Source organism: Balaenoptera ricei, chromosome 17, assembly GCF_028023285.1.
Source record: "Balaenoptera ricei isolate mBalRic1 chromosome 17, mBalRic1.hap2, whole genome shotgun sequence".
Taxonomy (NCBI): domain Eukaryota; kingdom Metazoa; phylum Chordata; class Mammalia; order Artiodactyla; family Balaenopteridae; genus Balaenoptera; species Balaenoptera ricei.
In genome coordinates this window covers 75086618-75099737 of record NC_082655.1, presented here as the reverse complement: position 1 = coordinate 75099737, position 13120 = coordinate 75086618, and the positions used below count along the sequence as shown (strand labels likewise).

The following is a 13120-nucleotide window of genomic DNA, read 5'->3' as shown; positions in this document are numbered from 1 at the left end:
TTGGCTCTCAGCATATAATTACATAATCAGGTTTCAACCATCTTAAAAACAAAACCCTATCAGTCCCTGTTCTCCTGGATATGTTCTCTTCTAGCTTCTAGTAAGATCTACCTCTGTTTCCTCATTGGATTTCACACCTCGGTTCACAGTCTGACTTCCTTCATCATGGCCAAGGTCACCCTAGACCTCCTAGTTGCCTCACCTAACAAATGCTTTTCTCTTCTTACCTTGAACAGTCCCTGGGGGGTGTGTGATACTTTTGACTACTCTTCTGTCTATAAACTTGCTCTTTCCTTAGCTCCATGATATCATGGTCTTCTCTTTACTCTCTAGCCTTCCAGACTCCTTTACCATCTCCTCCTTCCACGTTGAAATGTCACCTAAATCCATGCATACCCTTCTTAGGCTGTGTGTCTAGCTCTACCTTGACCGCTGCTGCCTGGGCAGTTCTGCATGAGTGGGTCTCAGACCCTCCGGTTTAACACATTCAGACTGAACTGATAGCCCTCCTCTGCTCTAGTCTGCAGATGTTCACTCTCGTGTATCCTAAAGGAACCCCCTTCCCTACCCCTTTACACTCATTCTTCAGTTAATAGGTATTACTTTCCACGTGTGTATTATTATTTCTGCCTGTTAAATATCTCTCCAAATCGTCCTCTTCTATGATTGCTTCCTAATTGGACTCCCTGTGTTCATTTTTCAGTCCTCTACACTGTTGCCTATAAGATCTTTCTAAAAATGAAAATTGAATGTCACTCTCCAGCTTTATTAAAACCCTGAAGTGGTTCCTCACAGCTTCTGAATCAAACTCCTTAGCTTGGAAGACAGGTCCCTTTACTTGCCAGTCCTCCCCTCTGTGTTCTCCTTGTTAAACCAGAGAGCGCGTCCACAGGGCATTGCTCCTGACCTGCTTCCACAGAAAGTATTCTCCACACTTGAAATGCCCTCCTTCCGACCTGATCCTTCAAGGATATATAGTGAATCTGATTCCTCCTCTTGGAATGCATGACACATGACACACCCTCCCTGCCCCCTTCACCACTCTTATGTGCTCCTTTCTCTGTATTTAGTCATTCCTGTGTCATGGGTTTATTATCTTCGCACTCTCTCATGACTCTGTCATGACCCTTGTTTTTCACGTTGGCTCAACATGAGGACAAAGTTCCTTGAAAACATAGGCTGTCTTTCCATCTCGGGCTCCCCAGCGCCTAGCAGTTTCTCCCCACACGGTAGATAAATGTTTGGATGGTTACGTATTTATTTAATTACTTTAACCTTACTCCTCTCCCCGAAGTCTTTAATGAGCTTATGCTTTGGTCCCACTTGTTAACTTGTAGGTGGAATTCTGTCCGAAACCTTCTTGGCCCTAAGCATTCTAAAACCTATGAGTTTTGAAAAACACAGGTGAATAGATTGGCTTCTCCTTTGATTGGGAGCTCCCTCCAGTAGCCGCCTGGGGTCTTTGTGGTTTGAAAGAGGTTTTTTAGACCCAGGAATAACTGCAGCAAAGATTACGGCAGGCTAGGGAAAGTACCCGTTCCCAAAGGCTGCGGGCCAACTTTTTAAAGGTGTCCGAATATTCTAGAAGTGATATATTTACTTCTATGATTCCTTCCTTGTTTTTCTCTGTGTATTCCCTCTAAATTAAAATTTCATTTTCTCAGAGTTGTACATTACCAAAACTTAAACAGTATTATATTTCCTTTAGGACCCAAGGTGATTGTGGTGTGAAATAAACATATTGTTTGTCAAACAGTTGTCACTTTTCAAATATTCTCAATCTCTTAGCCATTTGATGGGTGATTTTTCCCTAATATTCATCAGTTTTACTTAAAATTAAGATTGGAAATTTATGTGAAACCAGAAAAATATATAAACATCAAAAATTTTTGAAGCAAAAGTTTAGTAATTAAAAATGTCTTAAACTGTTGAAAAATCAAGGCTGGAAATTCCTGGCTTAGCTGCTAAAGCACTAAAGATACAGCCAAGATGATAGCTGAAAATACAGCCACCTAACCCGAAGACACTGTGGTAAGCTGCCAAGCCATCTAACCTGACAGGGTCAATGGGTTTCTGTTTCGGGGTGGGACGGGGAAAACACCTGATAGTAAGACTTAAGTGACTAAGACCAGTTTCAAGGCACCTTGTGAATACTTGTGTCCTGTCCTGCTACTGGAGATCTACGGGCAGAATTTGGGTTGAGGGGACATCTTCCTTGCCTTGGGCTGTGTTGTAAGTGGTGGGACAGATGTTTCTGTAGAGCTGGAATGCGGCTGTAAACTGAAAGCTTTGTTACCCCTCAACCCTGTTCTCAGTGTCGTGGGTACCACGGGGCTCTTCACTGGAAATCTGACCTGACCTTATCAAGCTGCCAGCATCCCTTGAGGGGAGCTTAGTGTAATAAATATGTACTACTCCCTTCCACAGATTGGAAGGCTTTGCTGACTCGCTTCAGCTTCTCTGCTCCTCGTTTGGCCGTCACCCTAGGGAACTTCAGTGATGATCCAAACCAAACTAACTTTGAAAGTTACGTCCAGTTTCTCTACTTCTAAACCAGGGTAGCTAAACATTTCTGAAGAAAATCATGCTGTTATGTGCATGTTACGCACTTACACAACTATATAGATCACCAGCTACCAAGACTTTCCCATCAGCATTAGAGATCCTTCCATGTGTCGAAAATAAACTCTTCATTCCCTCCTTGAAACCTGGTTTTCTTCCTTTTTTATTTATCTCAATTCACGGCATACCCTTCCACCTCAGTCGCTTAAGCCAACAATGGGGTCATCCTTAAGCACCTTGCCATCCTTACCCTATTCTTTACCAAGTCCTGTTCATTTCGCCAAAGGAGATATTAAGTTTGATCTTTGCCTTCCATTCTGGTTGCCACTGTTTTGTCAGGCCTTCATTTCTTACCTTGATTATAGTTCTAAACTCCTTACTGGCCTTCCTGTTGCCAACCTTCCTCTGTAGAATTCCTCCTCTAAACCACCCTCTGATTTTGTCCCCAGCCTGCTTCCTACCTTTTCAAGGTTCCTTGAGGTCTGTTGGGCCCCTTGTCTACCCTCATCTCACATGGCTCCCTGTCCCCAGCTTCCACTGTAACTGAGCTTAAAATCTGTCTCTCTGTCCAGACTAGGCTTTCCTCCCCTTAATTTTCCTAATAAATGAGTGGGAGCTTACTTTCCTTCAAGCCTTCATTCACGGGGCTTTCTCTCTTGACAGTTTTTTTACCAGCAGAAGTGGTCATGCCACGTTACCCTTCTAAACAGCTGTTGTGGAAGTTTTCGTGCTATGTGCCAATTTTGGACTTGCATCTGTCCTGTAGTACTCCCACATCCTTGAGGTCAAAGACATTCATGTACCCAAGTATATAACTGAGATATGCTCTGTGCCTGGTACAAATCAGGCACTCGGTAAATGCTTGTTGAATGGAAGAACTAAATTACTAAGGAATTAAACATATCTGTGTGTTATAAGTAACACAAATATTTTGTACTTCCAAAAATAATCCTAGCAATCCACAATAATTTCTAGCTAGCTAGAAGGTTTTTAAAAGGGTATGATAATTGTGTGCTTTTTATGTTCAATTTTAGTGGCAACATAAGCAAGATAAATGAAAATTCCTTTGAGTTGTGTTAAAGATAAGTGATCCTAATAAAGAGAGGATAAACGTGGGCAGAATATTAATCCTGCTAATCCTGCTTCTGCTACAGTTGTGCCCAGTCTTGGGCACGTCACTTCTCCTTGGCAGCCCCGTGCTGTCTGTACGGTGATAGTTACGACAGGTCAGTAGATTTAGCAGCGGCCCTCTTTCTTCTAATGAAACACAGGAAACTGGATGAAAGAAAGAAGAGCAGAACAGCTGTACTTCGGAATAGGGGATGCCCTGGAAAATGAGGGGGAAGAGGAGGAAATGGTGGCCCCCGCGGGATGTCCGTGAACGCAGCTCGAAGCCGTTGTGTTGGGCGCGGTGTGTGGGAAGGCTCTCCTTCTGAAGCTAACGTAGGTCGAACCAGAATATTTTCCGTCGCAGAATTTGACGAAGCTTCCTGTGTAAACCGCCTCGTCTTGCTTCTCGTCTGATGTTCTTTTCGCAGGACTTTACTATCTCTGCATAATACCTAAGTCTTATCTCAATACATTTTCTTCTTTAGGCTCACTGTACACATTCTATGTTGCTAATTTGCCTTTTGATGCTCAGTTTTATCTAATCGGGGTATTTTAATTCACTGAGGAGGCTGCCTATGAGTGCCCGCTTCTGCTCTGGTTCCCGCGGTGTTGCGCCCCGACGCCCCCGTGGTGGGGAGGGCTGACTGTGCCGAGGCCGCCTGCGAGCCAGCAGGTCTGTGGAGTAGGCACCATGGTCGCCCTCCTCTTACAGAGAGGTTAAGCGGCAGGTCCAAGCGACACGTGTGGCAAGAGGTGGCACTGGGCTTTGACCCTGCCAACCTGGTTCAGAGCCTCGCCTTCGCCATTCTGCTAGCAAACTTGGAGGTACAGCTTCAACCCACAAAATGAATTTCCTCATTTTTATACATATTTTGAATTTCTTTTCAGAAATAACGAGAACCTGTGTAAATCACTTAGTATAGTGACTGACCCGTAGTAAATATTTGGTAAATATTGGTTAGTGTAAGCTTTGGCAGATGGACACCTGGAATGTCCATAGCCTTGATTAGCAATGGAGAAGAAAATTAAACAACCTCCTAATTCTCTGTTTCCCAGTTCTCAGAGAGAACCAAAGACTCACTTATTTTACAGGGTGCTTTGCTCTTTAGCATCTATTCAAGATGTTTAAATAAAACGAAGACACTTCAGTTTATTTTGAATTCTTACCTAACAGATGCTGTAATTTTTATCTTGCCACCAGGTGGCAGCATGTTACACAAGGAAATAATTGAAATGTTATTCTGTTGTAGACTACTTTTCAGTATTTTGCCTTAAAAACTGTTAAGCCATAATAAAAACAAAATATTATTCCATGTTCCTCTTTGTCTGTATTCCCCCTCATTGGTTGTGAAGGTCCTCATAGCCCAGTGTCCATAGCCCACAACTAGACTGGCCTTGGTCCTGCCCCGCACACGCTCTCCCTCTGTCAGCCAGTGCAGAGAGTTTACTTTTCCTGCATCTGTAACCGAAATGTAAGCCCTCGTGCTGAGATTCTCCGAACTAAATTGTTCTGGTTCAGCAGCAGTAGCAACTACTGCAGTCGTCCTCTTCCCTGGACCTTGCATGGTACCCAGGGAAGTACCAGATCTGTGACAGCAATTGAATAGGTGCCCGTGGGTAGCGGCCAGGTGATAGGTAGGGTATACGTTTTTAGTTCTTGTGGTTATGTTTATTTTAATTTGTGCTATAGAAGCCCCTGAAAACTTACTTAAGTTTAGGTAGTATCAGAATCATTCAGATAACTACTGCCAAGGGTTGAAAGATTAGTGTCTGAGGTGGAGGGCAATTAATGGCTAATGAAGGTAAAGGACTGGACATGGCAATTCATCAAAGTAGGGCAGAGCAGGGAGCTAATGGGAAAATGTAGAGAGAGTCAGGCTTCAGATACTGGCGTGCAGCGCTGCATGGGAAGGCCAGAGGCTCGCCAAGTTAAGTTGCCTGCAAGGAAATCTGCTTATACTTCTTAATCGTGGATCTGCCTAGATTGTTTCACAGGGTTAATGAAATCCTTTCACATCACTTTCTCAGCAAATGTTTTTTCCTATTCTATAACCTATTAACTAATATTCAGATTTGACTATATTTGAAACATGGAGTATAGATGAATATAATGTTTGTAATTCTGACTTGTCACAAAACCTGCAGTGATATTTAGGATGTCATGTTTTTAGATTATTATGTTAATTAACCAGTGCTAAAAATTTTCTGGAGTTATGCCATCATCTTCCTTCATTTTTCTGATAGTAAGGTAATAACTATTCCAGATAAGTTAATTGTTACAAAATTTTTCCCTGGTAAACATCAAAACTTGTAAGAATAATGAAGACGTTTCAAGAACGTGTTTTGTGTTACTTACGTTAAACAGCAAATCCTGAGTCTCTCTCCCCTTGATGACTCGGGCCACCTTGGCCAACACGTGCCCTCTTCAGTCAGGAGCTGTGAGCCCATCTGCACACAGGCCCGCTGCTGTGGCAGCCGCTGCCACGTGTGGACTCCCCCGTGGCCTCTTCCCCAAAACCGCCCACGCACATCCCCGCTGGCCGCTCACACAGACACATCCTCACACTCAGTCTCTTTCCCTTTCTCCTTCCCTCTCCTTTTCATAATTTGTCTCTGTAGCCGGGGGAATAGAAAAAGTAAAACTAGTTAAAATGATGTCTAAAATTGAAAGGAATTTCAATTTAAGACTGTCCTATTAAAGCACGAGCTTTAGTGAATTCTCTGGTGGTCCATGGTTAGGACTCTGCGCTCTCACTGCCGGGGCCCCACGTTCAATCTCTGGTCAGGGAACTAAGATCCTGCAAGCCACACAGCACAGCCAAAAACAAAAATAAAAAAAAAAGCGTGAGCTTTAGTGTAAAGGCTTTGTAGTATCTATTTAGTTAACTTATTGTTGCTAATTTCTTTTTTTTTTTTTTTCCTGTGTTCTAGAGGTATTTCAGATTGTTACATCTCTTCCTTGAAAAATATATATGGAGATTGATTTTTAGTGACTGGAGTGAAATGAGCAATGAAAGGAAATTCTAGCCAATTACTGTAACAGACATGTATCTCTTGTCTTTCTGAGGTTTTGAAATGCTTTGCAGCTTTAGTGGACAGCTACTGTCCGTGACAACCAAGGCTGTTCTCTTAGAAGTTTTATTTTATCTCTTCTAAGCCGTAACAGTATTTGGTTAATGCTCAGTATGTTCAGAAACTCAACAATTTCAGTCCATAGCCACATACTTTGAAAAGAGGTGTACTAATGTCTACAGTTGTCACATTGGTTTTAAACTCTTAAGGACTCCTTAAAATTGATCATTAATTAATCACTTAGTAATATGTATTAAATATTAATTTTTGCCATGATGTAAATAAAACAATCCATTTATATAGTATCCTCTCTATAGTGTGCTCAGAGAGGTGGAAAATATTTTATTTCAGTGTCTTTAATATGTAATCAGAGAGTTGGATGACAAGTAAATGTAGCATTGTCCAAAGAGTATTTCATTGAGATGACGGGAATTAGAAAAGAAAAGATAACCATTTGCTATATTTAATTATAATGGAGTTAATTGCATGTCTTTCCGATATAAAATACCTCTTACGTCCATTGGGTACAGCTATTCTTGAAGGTGCTTAAATAAAGTACTAAGTATACTATTTAAGTAATAAAATTAGTAGTGACTTGGAAAATTTAGCATAAATAAAGACATAGCTTTCTTAAGCCAGTTTTTAAAGTGATTCTTCAACAGATTAGCAAAAAGCCAATTTATTTACATCCATTGGCACATGTAATAATGACTTTTATAATATAAATGCTTGTTTATATGAAGTTATAACTCATTTATGGGACATTGTAGTTCTAATGTTCTAGTGAAATGTACACATGTGGGTGCCCCTGGAAGGAATTCCAACTCTGTGAATTTATGAATCTGTTGACTTCAGTATTTAGTTAGCCTGGCCATCACTGTAATTGACATGTTATTGGAAATAGAGTTAGGTTTTCCCTTATTTATAAGGATAACCTCCATTTTGAGGAATGTGAACCAGTTCATAGTTGGCTGACAGCCAGTTTCTCCTTCACTTGAGCTCCAGCACACACTGGAAAAGCACACTGGCTTCCGAAGTGCCTTGTGAATCTGCAGTGATTAATTCTTCTCATTATTTCGCTGCAAGTTCTCGTGACCCTCTCTGATGGTTCGATCAGCCACTTAGAGTTGATGCATATTCATTCCTCTGCGCCCCTGCCGCTGTCGCTCACACCCCCTGCACTGACTGGTGTGTTCTTGGTGCAGTAATTGAGCTGCAGTAGATTGATTACTCTGGGGAGCTGTAAGGCCTTTAAAGGTGAAAACATATCAGTCCTGTTAATTAGGAAACAAAAGTCTGGTGGCAGGTTCAGCAGTCAGATATTTCCAGTGTAGAAAAGACGAAAGATATGATGTGTTCCTCTCCATGAACCTGTTTACTTTTTAAATTTTGAATTAAGTCTGTATCAGTAGTAGTGGAGAACAGCCTTCTTTTACGAATTTTTATAGAATGCTAATTGAATATAATATTAATACTATTATCTCTCAAATCTGATAGTTTAGAACCTGAGTTTGTATACACCTTCTGTAACATTGGCAATAATGTGTAAAATATCTTAATATCTTACATAAATACAGAATTGTATTATTTGATTAATTGATTATTCCCCCCCCACCCCACCAAACTGTATGTTGAGTAATACATTGTCTGGGAAAAAGGATCCTGTATGGAACGGTGGTCTCCAGAAGTAAGCTAGTTTCAACATGGACATCTATGCAGCTTATCTAATTGACATGTTTTTCTCAGGTGTGCTGTTCTTATGTTATGGTCTCCCCCTCCCCCTTCCCCTTCTCCAGTCATGGATTTTTTCTTTTGAGATATAATTCACATACCATAAAATTCACCCTTTTTTAAGGGGTTCAATTCCATGGGTTTTAGTATATTCACAGAGTTGTGCGACCATCTCCACTGTCTTCCAGAACATCTTCATCACTCCATTCCTTCCTTCCCCTAACCCCTGGCAACCAATAATTATTTTCCCTCTGTGTATTGACCTCTTCTGGACATTTCATATAAATGGAATTGAACTATATGTGGTCTTTCATGTCTGGCTTATTTTACTTATTAGCAAGGTTCATCCTCATTGTCGCATGAATCAGTACTTCATTTTTTCATGGCTGAATAGTATTCCATTGTATGGTTATACGACATTTTGGTTTTCATTCTTCAGTTGGTGAACATTTGTGTTGTTTCCACTTTTTGGCTATTGCTGCTACTAGCGTTAGTTCCCACACGTCCGTGTCTTGTTCATGATCTTAGGGGGAAGGCTTTCAGATTTCACCACTGGGTATGATATAGGCTGTGGGTTTTCTTAGATGCTGTTTATCAGGTTGAGGAAGTTCCCTTCTATTTCTAGTTTGTTGAATGCTTTTATTGTGAAAACGTGTTGGATTTTGTCAAATGCTTTTTCTGCACCTATTAAAATGATCATGTGGTTTTTGTCCTTTATTCTATTAATATGGTGTGTTCCATTGGTTGATTTTCTTATGTTGAGCATTGTAATATTTTATAGAGCTTTTAAATAATGTTCTCTTACTGTGTGGTTTTAAATAATTTGAACCAATTTCCCTACCTTATATTTCAGGCATTTATTAATACAGCAAAAGAAATTTATGAAAAAATCCAAGAAGGAGTCTTTGACATTAATAATGAGGTATATATATATATACATATATAAATATTATTGGCTAATTAATTTAGAATTGAATTTTAATTACTTGGATTCAAGATTTCTATTTTTTAAAATTCCTAAAATGGATCTATGATGTCAGTTAACACATTAGTTTATAATCATCTCATTGAAAATTTCTTATATGTTGTATAATAGCTAAATGTTTATGTTCTAGTGAAGCATCACTTTATCTATGAAAACAGATTAAAGTAAGTGACCCTATCCATTTATTGCAAGCAATGCAAAATAATATAAATCCTCCAAAGAGAGAAGAAAATCCACTTTCATCTACCACATCCATATGGTGTCATCTGCTTTGGGAATAATTTTCTAGTGTGTAAATGCGTGTGCGATGTTAACTAGTGCAAGATGCTCTCTCTGTTGTCTGGTGCGGAACAGGGAAATGTCCAATTTGGAAATTACTCCCAGTTCAGCATAGCATGTTTTCAGGAGACTGAGTTAATATATGTAATTGGCAGTTGGCACTAGCTGTTTTGTTTGTTTTTGTGGGTTTCTTTTCCTTTTTTTTTGTAAAATTATTTTGAGCGGTTTTGATCAACATGATTAGGATAAAATGTAACTTTGAAGCAAATAATTCAGAGTGTTTACCAAAGGCCATTCATTTTGACCTAAATCGCCACTATGCATTTGTCCTTATTTATTTCAGAATTTTTATGTGGATAAGAGCATATTATTTACTTTTACATAAATGTTTCTGCCATTCTATAATAAGACTCCTTGCTTCCAAGAGAAAAACCCTTATTCCTTCCCCAGGTGCAGTGAGGAAGCACCGTGTTAGGAAGACATTGTGTGTGCATCTCTTGGCATTTGCAAGAGAGCCTCTTTATTATCTGCCTCAATATTCTTTGCTAAAACAAACAACAGTTTGCCTAAGGTTTCCAAAAAGTGTTTGATTTTCCAGTTTCTTTTAATTTGTAGTGATAAAGTTTCTAACCCATATTTTCCAGGCTTATATGGCAATAGATCTTGAGTTCATTTAAAGGCGACACCATTCAGAGACGAATGCCATATAAATTGAACAGTAATTGGGCATCTATGTGAAGGGCATGTTCATTGTCTCTGTCTGGTTTCATATAGTAGCTGACTGCTTTACTGTGCCTGGCGTGGCTTTGATTGTAATGTGCTGTCAGGAGCCAACAGGCCGTGCGATTTATTTGGCCTAATGCCAAGTCTGACTTCTTGATTCCTCAAGAAGTTGCTACCAGCCCAGAGGGGGCAAAACCAATGAGCCATAGGGCATGCTTTTTATTAAAGAGGAGTCAAAAGAGCGAAAAGAAACCACATCAGCTGCTGTCAATACTGAGCTAGTGCCAGAAACCCCAAGGCTACTACTGTTGCAGAACAACTGCCAAGCACTATAAATCTGAGATTTACTGTGACGTAAAGTTTCCTTAAGAGCTTAATTTCTGAAGCTACTGTATTACTTTTCTCAGAGTGTTGTATTTTTAGGTAAAATCCACTTGAGGGAGTGAGGGTTGAGACATGAGTGTGAGTTTGATGAATGAAAGAACCACTCTGTGTGTGGGTTCTTGGCAAGCTGCCATGTCTTTGGGGATCATAGAAATTATTGATGACACAGAACGCTCATATGCCCTTAGCCTGTACAGCTGATTCAACATGGAACAGAAACGCTGTCTAGAGGAAAGATTGTACGTTGTATTAGAGGAGCATAGGCTTTGCATGTTTTTCTCTTTTAAAGATAACGTTTTAAACAATCTCTCCATTGTGAGAATTCCCTTAAAAGCAGCACTCCAGTTTCTGTTAACGCAGTACCTGGTATGATAAGGAATTGTTTGCAGGAATATTTCCACAAGTATTATTTTAAAAGGAAGGAACATCTCCTGAGAGATACTGTTTTAATTGTTGTAAAAATCTGCTTAGCATATATATATATATATATATATATATATATATATATATATACACACACATATATATATATATATATATATATATATATATATATATATACACATATATATATATATATATATTTTTTTTTTTTTTTTAGTTGTTTGGTAAGATTGTGCCACTAAGAAACCAAAGGATTTCTTAAATTTAAATTATACTGTCTGGTTGGCTCCAGTGACATTTATTATCCTTCTGTCTTTCATTTCAGGCAAATGGCATTAAAATTGGCCCTCAGCACGCTGCCACTAACGCCACGCACGCAGGCAGTCAGGGAGGACAGCAGGCCGGGGGGGGCTGCTGTTGAGTCTGCTTTTACTGTCTCGCTGCCCAGAAGGGGCTCCTCACCTATTCTTTCACCCTCTCCTCCTGCTCAGCTGAGACATGAAACTCTTCCAAATGGCTTTATGTCACAGAAGAAGACTTTAATCCTTCAGATTCTTGTATAACTTTGAATAAATGGTTAATGTTCACTTAAAAAGACAGATTTTGGAGATTGTATTCATATCTATTTGCATTTGATTTCTAGGTCAATTGATGTGATTATTTTTGTTAAATGTTGTCTTGTGCCCTTACCTACAAACTGAATTGTATTGAACACTACAAAGTCATCTTGAGTATTTTAAATCGGTTTGTGTAGTTAGGTTTCCCCACACCTGTGGTTACCTAATGTTTAATACTATAGAACTGTCCTCAAAAGTTTGTCAATTTTCAAGGCTATAAGGAAAACCGAAGGACTCTTTTAATTCTGTATTTATCATTTACTTTCTGTATATATAGTTTAATAACCTGCTTGGGTGTAATTTGCCAAGCTTGAATTCTTTAATGCATTTGCATAAATTCTATACTGTTTAGAGCTTAAAGCTACAGAAGCATCGTTAGGAATTGCTTGGACACTGAATTTTAAACTTTTTGACATTGTTAACAAGCATGTTCATCTTTTTCTTGTCACTAGTCCGAGAGAAATATGCTTAATGTACATTCTAAAGGCTATGTATGTGTTAACCTGTTTTAATGCCAAAAGTTTGCTGTTTGTCCACAGTTTCTTTAAGACCTCTTCAGAAAAGGATTTGTTTGCCTTAATGCATACTGTTGGGTAAAAACACAGTATAATGAGTGAGGTGGGCGGAAGAAAGAACTCCCTCTGCCTGAGCGGCTCCAGGAGGAATGAGTGCCCACATTTAGACGGCACATTATGAGGACTTTAATCTTTCCTTGAACACAATAATGTTTTCTTTTTCTTTTACTCACATGATTTCTAAATATATTTTTCACGCAGGACAGTTTTTCAACCTTGATGTACAGTGACTGTGTAAAATTTTTCTTTCAGTGGCAACCTCTAATCTTTAAAATATGGTGAGCATCTTGTCTGTTTTGAAGGGGATATGACAGTAAATCTACCAGATGGAAAATCCTGTTAAAAGTAGAAAAGCTTTAGTAATTTGCTCAGTGTGGTGGTTTTATCCTTCTTTTTCTTTTTCTCCCTTGGACTATAATGAAGTTGTTACAGCAGTGCAAAATAAAATCCTATGTATAAAAGTGTTCTTTTTTTTTTAATGACCACATCATTTTTTAAGAATGTAATTTTTCAGTCCACCCACAGCTTTTACATGTATTAAAGCACATTTTTTTTAAAGGGTCAGGATGTTTAACACTACCCTTTTTAAAAATTTTGCTAGAATGTGATAAAAATCTTTTTACCCTATTGAAATTCTTTTTGTTATTGATGATGTACGCAAGTATTTTAAGTATGAAACTAACTACTTTCAATCCACT

General features: G+C 39.1%; 1 protein-coding gene across 2 annotated transcripts in view; it reads left to right on the top strand.

The window, feature by feature from the left end:
- Positions 1-12883, top strand: part of RAB2A (RAB2A, member RAS oncogene family) — a 75085-nt gene extending 62202 nt beyond the window's left edge. Inside the window, exons 7-8 of one of the 2 annotated variants that reach the window (XM_059901938.1) lie at positions 9329-9397; positions 11556-12883. In XM_059901938.1, coding sequence (XP_059757921.1) covers positions 9329-9397; positions 11556-11651 — 165 coding nt within the window. In that variant the 3' untranslated portion in view covers positions 11652-12883. The remainder of the gene's footprint in view (positions 1-9328; positions 9398-11555) is intronic. The other variant, XM_059901939.1, reaches the window with a different exon arrangement.
- The last annotated feature ends 237 nt before the right edge of the window (positions 12884-13120 follow it).